The 19,247-nt window shown below is 44.8% G+C and overlaps 1 protein-coding gene across 4 annotated transcripts in view; it reads right to left on the bottom strand.

The window, feature by feature from the left end:
- Positions 1-5,039: 5,039 nt before the first annotated feature.
- LOC122788129 (speckle-type POZ protein) overlaps positions 5,040-19,247 on the bottom strand; it is a 1,772,079-nt gene continuing 1,757,871 nt past the window's right edge. For all 4 annotated transcript variants that reach the window (XM_044055071.1, XM_044055069.1, XM_044055068.1 and 1 more), the window contains one exon: positions 5,040-6,359. In XM_044055071.1, coding sequence (XP_043911006.1) covers positions 6,215-6,359 — 145 coding nt within the window. In that variant the 3' untranslated portion in view covers positions 5,040-6,214. The remainder of the gene's footprint in view (positions 6,360-19,247) is intronic.

Raw genomic sequence — 19,247 nt, 5'->3', positions numbered from 1 at the left:
CAGGAAATGTTTGATAAGAGGGTGAGAGAAGAGAGGTGGCTCAGTGTTGTAATGAGCCGAAATGGCAGATGCATGGATCTTGATGGAGGAGAAGGATAGGCCCTTGGGGAGTAAATCTGCTGAGTAATCCAGGATTAGAGGCAGGGAGGGCAGGGTCGTGTCCTCTCCTTTAGATTGAATCCAGGAGCAGTACCTTTTCCACATATCTGCATAGGATTTCCTTGTACTGGGTTCTTCTGGCTCCAAGAATGATGTCCAGCACCTGATTGCTTAGGCTTGTTACTGGGGAAGAATTCAAGGAATAAGCCACGCTGCAAGATTTAGGGTTTGCAGTTGCGGATGCAAGATCTGTCCCCCACCCCCTTCCTGAGAGAGCAGGGTTGGGTTCTGGTGTAGGTGCAAGGGTGGCACCAGTGACAGGCTGCGCAGGAGTGGGTACCAGTGGTGGTGTGGACAGTCCGGGGCAATCAGAATTGTCCTTGGTCTTTCCTGTCTTATCTTGAGCAATACTCTTGAGAGAAGGGGCAGAGGGGGAAAGGCATAGATTGAGAGATTTACCCACTGGAAGGATAGGGCATCCACATTCCAGGCCCTGGTGTGAGGTGTCCCGGTGCAGAATTTGCTGAGCTGGTGATTGCAGGGGGAGGCAAAGAGATCCACCTCTGGGTCCCCCATTTCTGAATCAGAAGGTTGAAGGTGCTGGGCTCTAATTGCCACCCGCGTGGGTCTATGGGATTTCTGCTGAAGTTGTTTGCCAGTGAGTTTTGTTTGCCTGGCAGGAATTGAGCTTGCAGATGGACCTACATCTGTTCCACTGGGCCATGGCTAGCCTGCAGAGTGGGTAAGAGTGGGTTCCCCCTGCTTGTTGATGTACCACATAACTGTGGTGTTGTCTGTTTTTATTACTAGATGTCCTGGTGAGAGTAGGGATCTGAAAGTTGTCGGAGCGTGCTGCACAGCTAGCATCTCTTTTTGGTTGATGTGCAGATGAATATGACTTGGGCTCCAGTGGCCCTAAATGCACTTGCTGTCCGTGTGTGCCCCCCCAGGCATAGTCTGATGCATCTGTGGTTAGAGTGTGGGGTTGAGTAAAAGGCAGTCCCTTGTTGTGGTTGCATGCTGCTGCCCACCAAAGAAATTCTGTCCTTAGACAGGGTATGATAGGAATGACGGTTTCCAGGTCCTTGAAAATGTTGGCACCAAACACTTTTTAAGTACCACTGAAGTTTCCTCATATGCAGTATGGCATGTGGAATTAGTAGGATGCATGAGGCCATGAACCCTAGGGCCTGCAGGATTTTCCTTGTGGACAGCCGGGTTCTGGTGGCCATTTGAGTAAAATAGTCTGTCAGATAGGATTGTTCTTCTGGAGTGAGGAATGCCATCTGGGATGCTGTGTCCAAGCTTGCTCCCAGGAATACAATCTTTTGACTGGGGACTAGTTCTGATTTCTTTTCATTTGTGGTGTACCCCACGGAGGTTAGAAGGTGTTTTACAAATGTCAGGTGCTGCAACAGCATTTCCTGACTGTCGGCCTGAATCAGGCAGTCATACAAGTACGGGTAAATTTGAATATTTCTCTGGAGTAAGCAGTGAATGGAGCCAAGCATTTTGTGAATACTCAGAGCAGTGGATTAGCCAAAGGGAAGTGCAGAGAACTGATAATGCATAGATCCTGCCCTGAAGCGTAGACATTTCCTGCATGACTCCCTTATAGGGATGTCCAGATAGGCTTCTTTTAAGTCTAGGGTGACTAACCAGGCATCTTTGGCTAGCCTAGGTAGAAGCTGCTGCAGGGTGAGCATTTTGAATTTTGGTACCACCAGGAAGGTGTTGAAAATTGAAAGAGCTAGGATTGGGCACCAAGTTCCCTCTTTTCTGGGTATCAGGAAAAGTATGGAATAGAATCCTTGACCTATCTGTTCCGCAAGGACAGGATGAATTGCCCTTATATTAAGCAGGGATTGAACTTGATTTTTTGCCTCTGCCTACTGGTTTGGAGGAAGATCTGGGAACCCTTTTGGGGTTGGCAATAAGTGGAAGTAAAATTTGTACCCCTGGGATACAATGATGAGGACCCATCTGTCTTTGGTGATGGAAATCCATTTTTTTGCATGAAGGGCAAGTTTTCCTCCTAGGGGCACAAGCAGTTTGGCAGAGGTGGGGAGTGAAGAGGTCATTGGGAATTCTTTCCATAAGGGGGTGGCTTAGCACTCCCTGCTTTAGAGGTGGAGGCACTCCATTGCTTAGATCTCTGCATACCCTGGGAATGTAGTCTGGGGGGTCTGTTTCCCCTGGGTCTAGTTTGAGATGGCCTTGAGGGGGCTCGAAAGGACCAGTGTTTTGAGGGGCAATGCCTACTGAATCTAGGTGGCTGTACTTGCAAGAATTCTGTGTCTGCATAGATTTAGCTTTTTCTTCCATCTTTTTAAGAACCTCTTCTGCTTTGGTGCCAAACAGATTGTCCCTGTTCAAAGGAGCATCTAATAACTTTGATTTGGCATGGTCTGGCAAGGTCTGCTCCTTAAGCCAAGCATGCCTTCTCAGTACAGAACCAGTGACTGCTGCCCTGCAAGATGCGTCTAGGGCATCAAAGCCACATTGCAATTTATGCTTGCTGACTTGGCTTGCATTGCAGAATGCATAAGCTCTTGCAATTCTTTATTTTCTGCACAGTCTGTAAAGGTAGCTATTTTTTGCTTAATACGTTCCATAATATGTTGTTGGTACTTCAGCATGTAAAACTGGCAATTCAAAGCCCTAATGATGAGAGTTGCAGAGGTATACACTTTTCTTACCCCATCTGTCCAAAGCTCTGGAATCCCTGTCTGAAGGGGTGGGATTCTTAGCTGTAGTTGCTTTGATACCTTTAGGCCCCTGGGAAATGATCTTTCTGTCAGCAGTAGGATTTTTGAAAAGGAATTTGTGAGAGCCAGGTACTCTGTAGTACCCGTCTGGTTTCCTAGGAGCAGGGGGTAAAGTATCAAGAGTAAGACTGGATTTCATAAAGACATCAACAACTTCCAGGACTGGGGGTATTGCTAAAGGTCTATGTTGTGGCAAGTCTAGAAATTCTCTGAGTCCCTTTTTGGACTGAGGATAGTCTTGGCATTCCCAATGGAAATGCTCTCTTAAAATATGTAAGGTTTCACCAAAAGAAAAATCCTCTGGAAGAGAGGCAGAGGGAATGGATTCCTCTGCATCAGAATCCTCATAAGTAGATAAAGGCAATGTCTTCATAACTGAACCCTCAGAGTCGTCGGACTCGGTCTGTTGAAGCTGTTGGGGACTGATCTCTTTTTTTTTTAGCAGGGGAAGGCTGAATTCCCCTAATCTGCATAATAAGGTCTTCTGCCAGTCTAAGCATTTTGATGTTGTGGCAAGGGAACAGGTGCATGCGCTTTGGTCATCAGTTTTCTAGGCGTAGCACGTACATTTGGCCTTAGAAACTCAGTAGTTTTAGACAAAACTGAAGTTGTCAGTTTGTGTCAAACATCGGTAGTGCAAAGAATTCCTCAGAAGCCGGTGCCTGCTCAGTGGCTCCTGACCAATCCAAGGTAGAGACATCCACAGGTTCCATAGTCGAAGAAGAGTCTCGTGGCATACCAGACTCCAAATGGGTCTCGGTAGAGGCCTGCGAATCCAGTGAAGCGGGCATCAGGGGTTGTGAAAGCACCTGAGTACCAGCGAAATGGCGACTAGCTTAACAGAAGCATTGTCGGCAGCTTTGGACCTGTGCAGTCTGTCTCTGTCTTTATCCTTACGTTTTTTCGGAATATCGGTAGTCGGATGGCTTACCGTAGCCATTTTGGAATACGGAGACCGAGAACGAAAGTATTTAGTGACAAAAAGGGCCCGAAGACGAATGTTTCGGGCGTTGAACAAAGCACAAAACCAACAGCGAGGTACGTCGTGGTCTGGGCCTAAACAGGTGGCACAGTAAGAATGAAAATCTCGGTGTGGTATTTGCTTTCCACAGGCAAGACAATTGTTAACTTTTTTTGACATCGGTTAAAGCAAGAAAAAAGGATCCCCAATGGGGTACTTAGCTTTAGAAGACTTCAGGATGATTCAATTTGTAAATGAAAACTCAGGTAGCAGCCGACCAGCACTCGTGCAAACTGCTTGTGCTTTGGGCTCCTCGGCATAAAAGACTGATGTAATAGTGTCAGCTGCCTGTTTTTATACCCCTGACAACCTGTCAGTCCTGGAGCAACAGCATCCGATGCAAAAATACTAAGTCTCTGGTATTCGGGCCGACTGAGGGCTACCTGCAGACAGATAACCCAAGTGTGATGACTGCAACAGTGAAACAAGAAGAACATGTAGTAAATTTACTTTGGAAGTCGTAGCTTGTAAAGGCTATACTTACTATGTTAGCAACACAAATCCTTGAGATGTTACTGTATGGCAATTAGATTAGTATACTGTCCTAGACAGGTTATACTTTGCTTCTAGCTATGTAATAGCCATTTGTTTTGCCTCTACACATATATGTAGCATTCACCTTCCATGAAATTAAGGTCTGGTAATATGTTCAACTCTTTATATCAGATTAATCTTTATAGCCACATAATGCATCATATCTTACAATGTAAAATATGGAACTTTTCTCTGTGTTGACTCTGGTTAAATTGGTCATGCACCGATCACATCCCAGTTACCAACACATAATGCAATAGCTTTTGAATCTCTGAACTTTCATATAATCTATGCATACTTCACAGCTCTTGCCTCAGCTTGTCCTCAACTTCTAACTCTAATAATTTTATGACTATCTCCATTCCTTCAACACCTGTAATATTTTTGCATGATTCTGATTGGTGGGATTCCACTTCAGTGTACTTACCACTACCTCTGGGACTTGGCATTTCTGATAGGAAACTTTTCTTCCACTAGTCCAGAAGACACAAAGATGGTGCTGTATATCCAACCATTAATCCCTGAAATGCGCAAAATTTTCAAAATAATCTTGGCCTTTAGCACACAGAACAGGGAGCTGGCATTAACAGAGCTAACAAATGAAGGACACAATGCAATGCAATACAAAATATTTGTAATTTATATCTCAAAAAAAAAAAAAAATATTCCGAATGTTCCCCACTTCTGAACAGCAACTAATGTACAGAAATGGTTTAGTTCCTGGGTTTGGGTCGAGCTCTTTTGCAAGATAACTGCCAGGATAGAAAGAGCTGAGAACAGTCATACAGCAACTCAAAAACAGGACCTCTGAGCATTTCAGAACAATAAAACACCTGCTTTTTAAGTTAAAATAAATTTTACAAATCATATCACAATAAAATGCTAATTTGCATTTCCCATGTTTTCTTTAAAACAAACAAAAATCAGACAAGCTTGGCGAAGTCTGGAAATCCATTTCCTAGAGTCATTTTTTAAGTCTAAAAAGGAGTTTTATGTCAAGATTTGTGTGGGATCCATAAGCCACAGAAGAGATATTCAAACATGGAGTTGTGTCCACAGTGAATTCTACTAACAACATTTTCCCCACCCCAACCCAGCCCACTCAATTCCATTTCCCATCTTCTGAATTTAAGTTTGTATTTTTCAACTTTATAAAGAATTTTTTGCATGTATGACACAAGTGCTTATCAGAGAGAGACTGCTCCAGATCCGATTCCTCATTGTACTATAAACACGAGGGCAGATTTGTGGCTTTTTTGTTTTTGTACTTAGGACAATACAGTTTCATTTATAAATATTACTGGCATCCAGCGGTGGTTTCCAGCCCTTCAATTGAGTCCCAGCTGGAGAATTCCCACTTTTTGCCTCTGATTTTAAACGTTTTGTGCTGTCAGAAGCTGTAGGTTGAGCTAAAAGTTCCGTAACTTTCTCCACACTACTGTTCATTCTCTCCAACATTGTATTTTATTATTTTATTTATTTGTTTTTACTTTGGTCAACCTTTTCCAGAGTTGATCTTGCTACTGCAGAATCCATGAGGGTCAACCCAAGGGAGCACAAAGTTAATGCAGCAAAACTGTGTTTATCTTCCTTCTGCCCTTCCCCTCCCCCCATAAAGTTAATTGGTGCTATTTAAGTTTGGAATTCATGGCACACAGTCTTTATCCTACCCCACCCATTATTAAAGCTGCAATGGTAAGCTGGGTACGTTACTCTCTGCAATGTGTGGTTAAGGTTGGTGCTGCTGTCACATCAAACACATAGTATTCCAGGATCAGGATGGGAACAAAGCCTAGGACTGTTTCAGTCTCTTACGTGGAGGTCCTAAAAAAGGACACTGTGCTGATGCCAATGAACGGTAAGCTTCTGCCACCAAGTGGGGATGGGAGATCACCATAGACTTCCAACCAGAGGTTTCCATGACATCAGATGCATGGCTAGAAAAAAAGAAAGAAATAAAATGAATGCTCAACATTTAAAAATGCATTTTTGATAAGGCCAGGTCATAAAAACAGTTGTCACTTCCTCCACTGTCCAACAAATGTCTGATGTCTCAGGCATGCTAAATGTAAAGAATGCTCTTGTTGCTAACTAACAATTACTCAAAATGTTAAGTCACACACTGAGCAGAAACAAGTAATCTCAAACTCCATCCAATAACAGAACGTAATACATGTACTCACCATATCAGCTGATTTATGAGGAAGCCTCCTTAGAGCAAGTGGCAGTTGTAAATTTTTATTGCACTCCTAAAGGTAAGCATGCCTACTGATGGAGTAAGCAAAGGTAGTGCACAATGGATTAGAGGGTAATAAGCCCCTGTACCACTCAGTTTGATCTTGATTCACTAAGCAGGCACACACTTTAAAACAAAAAAAAAAAACACAATACACAGTATAAGGACGGAATTGCACCTTCAGCCACAAAATGGAGAGGACATTCATATACAGAGAAAGGAGGAGGAATAAAGCAGCACACGTTGCAGAGGGCCTTCTTGCAGATCAACCAATATACTGAAGACATCTTATCTGTTAAATCACACTTTGTAAGCCTTTTGTAGTAGGATGAATCTCAAGTCTTGAAACTAACCCTCAATTATTATGGACATTAGGCTCAAAAATCATGACGTATATTTCAAATGCATTGACTACATCTGTCCTTAGAATTCCAAGGAATCCTTTTCAGAAAAGTAAATAAAATGATCTTAGTAACCAAGACAGCCCCCTCTGTAGGTTATCCATGGAATAACAAGCAAAATGCATTCTAGGTCCTAGAATCAACTACTCATGTTCAGAAGACCAATTCCTGACGCAGTAAGGTGCCAATCTCATCCTAGAATCATGGTCCAACAAATTCTTCTTCATCAAGGGATAAGCTACCAAATGGCTGCTGTCTTCAATAGAGACATTTCTGAAGTATGTGCATGCATCAGCCATGTTTATGGTACAATGTAATTTGACAACACTTACAGAGGGCAATTTGGCATCTGATGGAAAAATACAAAGCAACTTGAAACAACTCTGAAATGGCCTAAACAGTATCTGCTTTTGTTTATTCTCTGCCCATCTTTACTTTCTCACATCAAAAAGATGAAAAGCCATTTCATCTTCCAACAAATCATGAGCTACCTCTTTTACAGCAAAATTAGGGTTACCATTAAGAGATACTTTAACTTTATCACATTATTAATCTGCAACATGAACTTACACGCGTTAATAACAAGGAATTCCTTTTCACGTTCTTTGGGAAGTCATCTACCCCAGGGAACTATCACAATGACAATATTCCTCTAAGAGTTGATCCAGTTATTTGGGAACTTATGTGGACAGTGACCTAACTTGAACCAACATGTGTCCACTGTAGTAAGCACAGCTTATAAACAAAGGGATTGTGTCCAGATCTAGGGATGTCATTGTTCCCTTTACTTTGCCGTCAAATTGGCCACTCACTGAGTATAAAGCCCTATTTGGCAAGTGAATGCCCACAAATATACCTTACTAAAAGGATACAAAGCCAAACTACATGTCCTACTTGGATGATTCAAAGATCTGTCACTATACTTTACATTCTACAAACTGGTAAGACGTGATCTGTGTCTGGCATACAAGGGATCCTCCAACCCAATACTAGATTTACTGCAAATCAAATGGTATCAGAAATACTCTGTTTAGGAATATAAACCTCTTTTGCATCATCAAAAGAAGAGTTTGGGGGGTATATACAGAGCAGGATACCACTGCTCTGGAACAGACTCTACATACACATAAAACAAAGCTAATTCCAGTCCATATTCATTAACAACTTGGATCTATGAATGGCAAAAAATTACCACAAGACTGTCCCTCTACTACTAATGGACAATGGCAGCTCCTAAATGCATTTCTCCATGCTTGGGTTATCTCAAATTATCTATGGTACGATTCTAATTATCATTACGGGTAACATACAATTATCAACCATGAGTTGGATAAAGCCAATCCCTAACCAAATGGGATAGGTAAATTCAAGCATAAAAAAGGAAATTAGCTAGGCTTAACACGGCCCACACGAGCATTATACATAAGGCATTAACTTTAATGCTATTAGCAGTCAAGCCAGCAAGAAATTACATGAAAATAACAAGAAAACAAAAAATCAGACTAAACCAGTTGTAAATGAAGAACTGAATACTGTACAGGAAATAAAAGTTCAGGTGATAGGATCATTAAAAGACTTTTATATTTAACTGTTGGGAAAGACGAAACACATTTTCCTTGTCCATTCACAATATATCCACATCTGATTTGTTCATTATGCAGTGGTTGCTCAAACCCCCAGTGTAAAATTTGATATCTTACTTGCATTAAAGTGTGTCTTTTCCTCAGTCCTTCCCATCCTCACCCAGAATCATGCAGGACATGCTGGACAGGACTGCAGATACTTCTCTAGGTTCTCTTTTAACCCAAATATTAAATATATGCTAGTTTGAAACTTGGTAGGGTCTACTCTCAAATATGAAAAAACTAAAAACAAAAAAGCTGGCAGTAGAAAAGACAGGCAAATATACAATGCAAATAACGTGAACAATTTTATTAGCGCTTTCATTTGATTCAACCTTCATCATCTGAAAAAGTTTGGTGATTGAATCAAACGAAAGCACTAATAAAATTGTTCACATTATTTGCATTGTGTATTTGCCTGTCTTTTCTACTGACAGACGTTTTGTTTTCTACTCTCAAATATGCAGGAGTGTACTCAGTGGTAACATGGGCTTATGCAATGTTAGGCCCATTAAAGGCTCTCAGACAATGTCTACTATGCCTCAGTGTGGTGCTTCTCCAGTCACCAAGGTTCATCAAACTTCCAGCACTCACCTGCCACATGATTAACTGCCCTGCAGTTCCACTCATCTCTACAGCTATGGTTAAGAAGTTTTTCTCTTTCTCTCAGTGTCCCAAAGAGCTCCTTAACTTGGAGACAGACAAGAATAACAAGATCTTCCCAAAAAGGTCCCATTGGATGACCTCTCTTTTTAAATAAAAGCATTTAAAACCTTCATTTGCATTCTGTACAGCTTAAATGACAAGCACATACTGAATTACTGCTCAGACCAACTCTAGCAACACTTCTGTAGTAAAAGGGATGGCTACACTATAGGGATACAATACAAACATTCAATACATCTCACTTCTGACACTACCTCTCTCCTGTAGTCATCTGTAGTAATCATGGACATGGAAGATAGGGAGAGGTGGAACATGGGGAAAGTGGTGACTGGACTGGTTAGCTGTTATAAAACAATTACTAAAGGGCCTACAGCTGACCATGCTGGAGTTTGATTTTATGGGCTTGCTGTTGCTTTTGTTGGCTTTCCCTTAAAAACTGCAAAACCTGGCAGAATATCTTGGAAGTATTTCATTACAGGGAATGAAACAAGCTTTGCATTCTGTATAGTCTTTCCCCATTCTTACAGTTGTGAACATATTCTGCAATGAAGAAACCAAAAGGAATATGTAATTTAAGAGAGGAAAATAAGAAGTTATGTACTCACCATAACGTTCCATCTGAGTAGGTAAACTTCATTTGTCAGCAACCTTTGGGAATCGGATCCGACCTCGGATCCGAGCCGGCAGTTTTCAACAGCTTTAGATCTGAGCTCCAAGCTCCTCCCCCTACCCATAATCCCCTGCCAACCCTGACTGACCTCAGATCAAGTTTGCCCAGCAGCAGAAACTGCTAGCAATGACTAATCCCAAAATAAGCAGGTAAAACCCATGGACCCGAGTATGAGAGCATTCGCAAGTGAGGGGGCAGGAGGGAGGGACGGTTGCTGACAATGAAGTTTACCTACTCAGATGGAACGTTATGGTGAGTACATAACTTCTTAATCTGAAGTAGTTAATTTCATTTGTGCAGCAACCTTTGGGACAGAGTCCCTAGCTACCTGAATCTTGGGTGGCCTTCATGGAAGGATGTTCCGGAGCACTGCAGAGCCAAAGGATGCTCTCCCTCTGGAGATAATGTCCAATTTGTAGTGATTGATAAAAGTATGAGATGAAGCCCAAGTGGCTGCCGAGCAAATATCATCCAAAGAAACTCTAGCTCTAAAAGCTGCAGAGGTAGACACAGATCGAGTAGAGTGGGCATGGACTCCCTGAGGTGCGGGCCTGCCCGAACATTCGTATGCTAAGATGATACAATGTGAAATCCATCTAGAGAGTGTGACTTTAGACACAGATTTACCCAAGTTAAATTTGGCAAAGGAGACTAACAACTGGTCGGATTTCCTATGACCAGATGTCTTGTGGCTGTAGAAGCGAAGTTGTCTATGCACATCCAATGAGTGTAATTTGTATTCCCCTTTGTTATGGTAGTTAGGAAAAAAGACTGGTAAGTTGATGGACTGGTTAATATTTGACTAAGAGGCAACCTTGGGAAGAAAGTAGGGATTGGTCCCGAGGTAAACTCTATCCTTGTGAAAGGTCAAGTATGGGGGTTTCACACAAAGGGCCTGTAGTTCAGAGACCTTTCGAGCCGAAGTGATAGCGACAAGAAAGGCTGTTTTCCATGATAAGAATTTAAGATCTATGGAAGCTGCATGCTCAAATGGGGGAGCTGTCAAGGCCTGAAGCACCAACGTTAAATCCCAAGGAGGGACTACATTCTTCACTGGGGGTCTGAGCAGAAAGGTGCCCTTCAAAAAGGTCTTACACAATTTCGTGGTGATCAAAGCACCCAATTCATTTCCAACGTGATAATGAGAGATAGCTGCTAGTTGGACCTTGACTGTGGAGGAACTAGCCCCCTGATGAAACAGTCCTGACAGAAAGTCTAATATAGAGGGCAAAGGAGCTGCAAAAGGATGCAAAGTTTTGCGTTCCGCCCAATTGGAGAAACGTTTCCATTTGCTGCTATAGATCTTTCTAGTAGAAGGCTTGTGCGCAGCTACTAGAATGGTTTTAACTGGGGAAGAGATACCAGGATTCCTAGCTATGAGTGGAACTGGAGCAGCCAAGCTGTGAGGATTCACCAGATGAGACCAAAGGTAAGGGAACCAGGTTTGACGAGGCCAAAATGGAGCAATGAAGATAATTCTGCTCCCCAACCGACTGGCTTTCTGAAGAAACTTCAGCAGAGGAAGAGGAGGGTAAGCATAAAGAAGACCGGGAGGCCAAGCATGCACCAGAGCGTCTCTCTCAGGGGTTCCCTGGAGGGGGAAATGAGAGCGAAGTAGTCGTAACATTTTGTGTTCGAGGGAGAGGCAAAGAGATCGCAACAGGGTTGACCCCATTTGGTGAAGATCCGATTCGCTATCTCGGGATTCAGAGACCACTCGTATGGTAACAGGATGGTGCGACTTAGTTTGTCCACTAGGATGTGGGACCATCCCGGAATGTGCGTTGCTATGAGAAAGCGGTTGGTGGAGATTGCCCATTCCAACACCCTCATGGCCTCTCGACAGAGTGGGTAAGACCTGGTTCCCCCCTGTTTGTTGATGTACCAGACAACCGACATGTTGTCCGTCTGAAACGCAATTGTTCCTACAGGAAGAAGGTCCTGAAGTGCTTGCAGCGCTAACAGCACTGCCCTCATCTCTGGGACGTTGATATGCAGTGAGGTCTCCGTGAGGTCCCACGTGCCTTGGACTGTCCTGCCCGAACAAAGCCCCCCACCCACCTGAGGCAGGAGGCATCCGTGGTCACCGTGGCTAGTTTAGGGGTCATAAAAAAGGGGCGTCCTTGCTGAAGGTCCAGAGATTGGAGCCACCATAGGAGGGCCCTCTTGCAGGCCATGCTGAGGGGAACGGGATGGCTCAGAGGGTAGTGGAGAAAGGACCACTGGACCTGGAGGGTCCATTGTAAGACCCTCATGTTCAAACGTTGCCATTGGCAATAGGTTGATCGCTGCTGCCATCGAGCCAAGAGCCCTCAGGACCAATTCCACCAGGGGAGCTGGAGATTGCAGAATGGCCTGCACATGTAGCCTCAGGGATAGTAGCTGGTCTGTGGTCAAGAAAGCTAGGAGCTTGTTTGTGTCCAATCTGGCCCCTATGAAGTCTACAGTCTGAGTAAGAGACTACTTCTCTATGTTGATAGTGATCCCCAGCCGGGGAGCTAGACGAAGAAAGTAGTTTCTGGCTGCACAGAGTAGATGCCTTGTCGGGGCGGTCAGGAGCCAGTCGTCCAGGTACGGGAAGACCTGAATTCCCTGGAGCCTCAGGTGGGCCGCTAACACACTGGTGAACACCCTGGGGACTGTGGTGAGAACAAAGGGGAGGACCCTGAATTGGAAATGACTGGCTCCCAGCCGGAAGTGGAGGAACCTCCTGGATCGCCTGTCCATCAGAATGTGGTAGTACGCATCCTTGAGGTCTACAGAGAACATCCACTCATTCTCCCGCAAAACGGGGAGAATGGATTGAGGAGTGACCATGTGGAACTTCTCTTTGGTTACTGACAGGTTCAGGGAAGAGAGATCGAGGATCGGTCTTAAGTCCCCCGTCTTTTTTGGCACCCAGAAGAACCTGGAGTAAAAACCGGACCCGCACTGGTTTGGGGGGACGTGTTGGATGGCTCTTTTTTCCAGCAAATGTTGGATTTCCATTGCTGCAGCCTCCCTCTGATTGGGTGGGACATCGGGGAGGTATCTGGGGCTGCGTGGGTAATGAGAAAAGGGAATTTGGTATCCTCTGGATATGATGCGAAGCACCCAGCGGTCTGTCGTGATGGACTCCCAAGCTGCTGGGTGCTTCGAGAAATGCCCCCCGACTGCCTCCAGAGTAGAACAGTCGGGCAACCCCTCAGGGGTGTTGCTTGGGTTGGTCCGAGAAGGGTTCTCTGGATCCAAAGTTCCGCGGGCCCCCTCTGCCTCTAGGGTGGCGTCCACCCTGCCCTCCTCTGCCACGGAAGGGCTGGGAGTCCGGAGCGGGACGGGACTGTTGTGACTTCTGGAACCACATCTTCTTCTGTCCCTTTTGGTTCTTAAAAAGGACCTCTGGGGAGCAGAGAAGCGGACTCCGACGGCAGACGTCTTCCTGTCCTTTTCGCTCTGGACCAAGGTATCTCGCACGGTTTTGCTGAAGAGGGCAGAACCATCAAAAGGGGCATTAGCGAACAACACCTTAAAGGGTTCCGCGAAATCACAGTGCCGGAGCCAGGCCTGACGTCTCATAATGAGGCCCGCTCCGCTGGCTCTATCGGCTTTTTCTGTGGCATGAGACAGAAGCCGCATAGAGGTGTTAGATATGGATTGTAGAGTGGCCATCCGGGTGGAGTGCAATTGTTTGTCCTCCGCCAACATGGACTTGGGAGGCGACGCAGCGTACTCTTTGATAAGGTCCCGCTGCAGTCGGAGCACATGTGCCATGTAGTTCAGTGACCTCACAGAGAAGGTAGCTGAACTAAACACCCGCTTCCCTAGGCGGTCCATCGACCGAGACTCCTTGCTCGGAGGATGAACCGAGGGACTCGACTAGGGCCACCACCAGCTTGGCATCTACAGGGGGACCCTTACTCCAGTAGGACTTGTCAGAGGGTGGGCTAAGGATCTTGTCCGGGCACTTGGGGACTGGCTCCACAGTGTCCGGCTCCTTCCACGCCCTGGTAGTGATCAAGTCTACCAGGGGGTTGGCCGGAGGAGACACCCAAGAGGTAGACGGGCCTGCTTCAAACGCCTCCAGGAACACAGATTCGTCCGAGGTAGGCTTTGGGGCAGACCACCCCGCCTTTATTCGGAGCATCTCCATATGTCACCAAATGAGACATCTTCAGGGGGGTGATCTTGGGGAGCTTTCCCCTTCCTCCAAATTCGTGTCCTCAGTCAAGGACTTGGGGGGAGTCCAGGTGCCTCCTCTTGCACCTTCGTTTGTGAGGGACCTCCTCAGGGGGGCTGTCAGAGGAGGTCTCACCAGCAACATCTTGTTCCAATGGAACTACCTGCGACGTCAAAGCAGGCTGCCCTGGGGCCGGGTGATGGAAGCCGGACCCAACTGAGGAGTGCAGGGTGGAGTCGTGGCAAGGGTCGGGGGCCTGGAATCCCTTGACAGAACCCTCTCCACCACGTCGAATGCAGAGGGAGAGCTGCTCTCTCTGGGATCCGAAAGCAGACTCTCCCTCGGATCCGACGGATGGATCGGGGCCGGCGCCGAAGCGATCGGATCCGAAGGACCAGCATGCTCCGATCCGGATGGAGCCGAAGGCATACCGATACCGCCGGATCCGAAGCTCAGCACTCGGCTCCGAGAGCTCGGATCCAAAGAAAATGGACCCGACAGACTCGAGGGAAGTGTCGCCGCCGAAGTACCAGAGACTATCGGCGCCGACACCCCCCATGCTCCAAGGCTGCCTGGCTCCGAAGACTCCGAACCTGGGAAACGGGACGGAGAAGGAGCTATCGGGGCAAAGAAGGGGTTTGAGCTCCCCCCCCCGGAGGGGGGAGGCAGGAGCTCTCCCATCTGCAGTTGGGCCTGGAGGAATCTTATCATCCGGTCCAAATCTGCATCTGTGAGACTTCTTGTAGATCTCGACGAGGCCACCGAGGCAGGGAGGGAATGTCGCCTCAATGACCTCGAAGGAGATTGGGTCTCCTCCTCCACAGGATCCGGTGAAAAGCACGGGGACCGGATACAAGGAGGAGACCCAGAAGACCTGGAGGGGGAAGACCGCTTAGCCGGGGGCCCGAAGCGGAGGCCTCGGCACACCGCTTGTGGTGCTTCTCCCTCCTCCTTTCTTTCCTGGCCTCCCTCTCCTCCGGGCCTAAGGCGGGAGGTGGAGTCCCGGCCAGGGGAGGGAAGCAGGAGTGGCAGCCGCCGCAGCGGGAGCCACAGGAGGGCCGGCAGTAGAAGCAGAGTCCGGGGGCAGAAGACCCGCCAGAATCAGCTTAGACTTCCGCTCCTCGAGTGCCCTGGGATTGAACGCTGCACAAATGGTACAACCAGAGGACAGGTGTTCAACCCCAAGGCACAATACCCACAGAGTGTGGCCATCCGCTGGGGCAGCTTATGGCCACACTCGGTACACTTAGAAAACATTATCTTTGGGGCCTCAGACATACTTAAAGAAAGAAACTCACACACACTAGGCCCCAAACACTCGCACACAACCCTGAAGGAAGGGGGAGGATAACTACCTGGGAAAAATAGAAATAAAATAATTTAAACTAAGAGAGTTTAGACTGAAAAGGGAGCTAAACACACTTTCACACCAAAGATTAAAGAAAGTAGTAAAAAAAGTTAAATTTTCCTCACAAAGAGAACGAGAACGCCTGGAAACTCTGGATCAAGCTGCTGAACTAAACTGCGGCAAACTAGATCTGGGGTCAGTCAGGGTTGGCAGGGGATTATGGGTAGGGGGAGGAGCATGGAGCTCGGATCTAAAGCTGTTGAAAACTGCCGGGTCGGATCCGATTCCCAAAGGTTGCTGCACAAATTAAGTTAACTACTTCAGATCTTCCTTTAAACATACTCTGGGGAAAGAATGTGCTCTTAAAAGAGCTCTCAAATTTTGTACCCGATGCTTCTGACCTGAAATGAGCACTTACCATCAACAAATGCTTTACCACAAAAAACCCAACCTGTCTGAACTGTGGATCATTTACAATTTTCTCCTATGAATAAGCTACAGAAGCATTCTAATCCAGGAAATCTAGTTACTTCAGATTATTGCTGTTACTTTGTCATGAGGGACTGGTAATTAAAAGCTTTTATACCTTGACTGGCAGAAGCATACACCCTTTTCACTTATCTAACCTAACACTTGGTTAGGTGGAAGCATTCTTCGTAATAAGAATGCAAAAGGACCACTTTTTTCCTGGACTAATCCAACTGATGTTGGATATGCCATCAAATTCCTGTTCAGATACTTCACCCCCTCCAATACAATGGTTAAGCTTTTTATGGGATGGTGGCTGACATCCTGTTACTACTAGGAAAACTTCAGCAAAAACATCCTGAAATGACTAAACTGTTTCAAAAGGTCCAGGCTGATCAATCTTTAAAAAAGTACAGCTGGGCAAGTACACTTACCGTAATGATGTTCAATAAAATCACTGCTGAAGTAGCCTTTTGATGTACGGGTTACATCCTGCTTAGGAGATAACAGGCCAGTATTTCAAAGCATTGGGCTTTTTCCATGTGTCCATACTGCTGGCTGTAAAAGCTCCACATGGACAAAGCCAGCAACTTGAGAACCAAAGGCTTCAGGATGTTCTTGCTGACTGAAGGGAGGCTACAGTCCTGATAAAAAAGTTAAAGTTTATAGGTGTAGATATGCAAATACTTACCCTACATAAACTCAAAAAAGGGGGATTTGAGGGACGGAGCAGCAAGCAGTGTGATTAATCAAACATCTAATGTATTACCCATCCATCCATAAACCACTACTGCAGGAGCACTAGCTATAGGGTAAATTACCACAGCTTAGGGAGCCTGGGAGGAAAGATAAAAGTCCAGGAACCCTACCTGGAAAAGGATGTTTATAAGCTTTGTAAAAGTATGTACTGAGGACCAAGTTACTGTCTCTAGAATGTTTCTAGAGTCCACACCTTTCCAAGAAGGCATCAAAACAGCCAAGTTTCTAGTATAATGAGCTTTGACCCTGCCTGTATGCACCCTACTACGGTGGAAATAGAAAACAGAAACAAAGGACAACCATCTAATACAGTCTGTTTTGACACTGGTTGCCAGTTTTTCTTCCTTTTTCAACTTCAATTTGCAGACGGATTAGTTTTTCAACCTGAAAAACACCCTGCCCTAAGCAGTATACTACAACTGAACTACACCAATAAAGCTCTCCCCTCAACTGACAAACATCGCGCCTCTCATCACAAAGCTCACAACAAAGCAGAAAATGCTCTTTCCTTCAACTGTAACTCATAATCCTGGAACTCAATTCCCCCTCCCATCAGACTCCTCAAAAATACACATATCTTCAAAGATAAATTATGAATATTCCTGTTTGACTCCTGGCTATGTCTCTGCTATTCCCCAGACTAAATCATTCCTAAAATACCTATCATATATGTACACATACACATCAGTGGCTCTTCTCATGTTTCTGCCTTCTACTCTTCTTGTGACAAAATGCATATGGTTATATCTGACCTAATGTACTGTACCCTAAGCTGACAATGCTGCTGCAAAAATCAAATAGGAGTTATATACTTACCATAACTTGGTTATCTGTGTTGTCCAATTTCATTCTTCCTCACCACTGGGTCATTGGAGCTGATATTGGATCCGAACCTGCCATTCCAAAAGACTGATGCTACAAGTCTCGAGCTCCTCCCACTCCCACAATGCCCTGCATCTCTAACTCCTCAGGTCGAGTTTACAGACTTGTTTCCAAATGAGAAGCACCCACGCAATACACACATTTTTCATTGGAGTCTGAATGCAGGATTTTCTCCCCACAAGAAATACTGCATTTAAATCTGGCAGATTAGTCCGCCATTTTACAGGTAAACCACACACACACACTACCAACTCTAACCAAAAAGGCAACAGTAATCAACAAATTAAGGATACAGGGAAAGGTGTTTTTTTTTTTTTTTTCTTACAGAGAAGACGGTTAGTAAGGAGGAAACCTAAGCCAATGGCTGTATGGGATGGAAAGAATTTAGAAAGGCAAAATACATAGCCCTAATGCCAACAGTAAATTGAGAATGGGAGGGGAAGTGAAGGAATAGATATATAACTAGTTATAGAAAAACGGAAAGAAGAGAGAATGTAACAATTATCTGAAAGTAGCTCGAGTCCAGTGCAATCACATCTAGCCAGAAAGGCAGTAAATGAGATATGAGGACTTAGAGGAGATGCAGGGCAGTGAGGGAGTGGGAGGAACTCTAGACTTTTAGCATTAGTCTTTTGGAATGGCCAGTTTGGATCCGATATCGGATCCAATGACCCAGTGGTGAGGAAGAATGAAAAAGATAACATCAGATTAACTAGTTCATAACTATCTGCTTTGTTTATTCTCACTTTGCATGCAATACTGATAACTGTTAGATAACCTTTCTATATGTTGTATAGCAAAATAGTTATTGTGGAACTTTGTATGTAATGCTGCTAAATGTTACCAGAGTATTTTATATGTTGTATAGGTTTTACTGTTGTTCTTTCTTATGGAACATTTCTCCTCAGGCCTCTGCTGAAAAGGGACTTGTTTGCTCAATCGGACTTTCCCAGTGAACAAATAGAAATAAATAAATTCACAGGAAACAAAACAGCTGATTAGCTTTCATAAAGTATTATTTCTGTCAAGATAATACTTGAAATGTATATGCACACCCAGAATATTAATAATCTTTCCTCCGTGGTTTTAAGCTCTGGGCAGAACACAGGCAAATTGATGGCTTATAAATGAGGGATTTTTCTTAAAGTAACCCTATCATTGTGGAATACAAAATATGATTGCCCTACCAAAAGAGCTTGGAACTCAGATACTCTTCTTGAAGATGTCAGAGCAATCAGTGAGAAGTCTTCCAAGTAACTGTAAATCAACCTGATGAACTGGTTCAACAGGAGAGTTAACTTTTCCAGTACAAAGTTAAGATTCCCAAGTAGCTGATACCCGTTTCTTATACGGTCTTACATTTAACCCCCACTTCAAGAATAGCCTGATCCAAGACTGAGAATAAAGGGGAGGATCTATGGGCAGACTTGCTGAAATGACCAGAAGATGAACATTAAGACAGAAGTAAGACAAGCCAGAAGATAATAGTTCACAAAAATATTGTAAAACCAGTGGTACAGAAACCCTGAATGGGCTCTAGTTGTTAGTGTGTCACTAACTAGCAAATCATTTCCCAATATAAAATATTTTCCCTAGCAGTAGGTTTCACTGCACATC

Source organism: Protopterus annectens, chromosome 13.part0 (genome assembly GCF_019279795.1).
Source record: "Protopterus annectens isolate FY-2018-M chromosome 13.part0, PAN1.0, whole genome shotgun sequence".
NCBI lineage: Eukaryota > Metazoa > Chordata > Ceratodontiformes > Protopteridae > Protopterus > Protopterus annectens.
The sequence above is the reverse complement of the archived record's forward strand: the minus strand, read 5'-3'. Positions and strand labels throughout refer to the sequence as shown.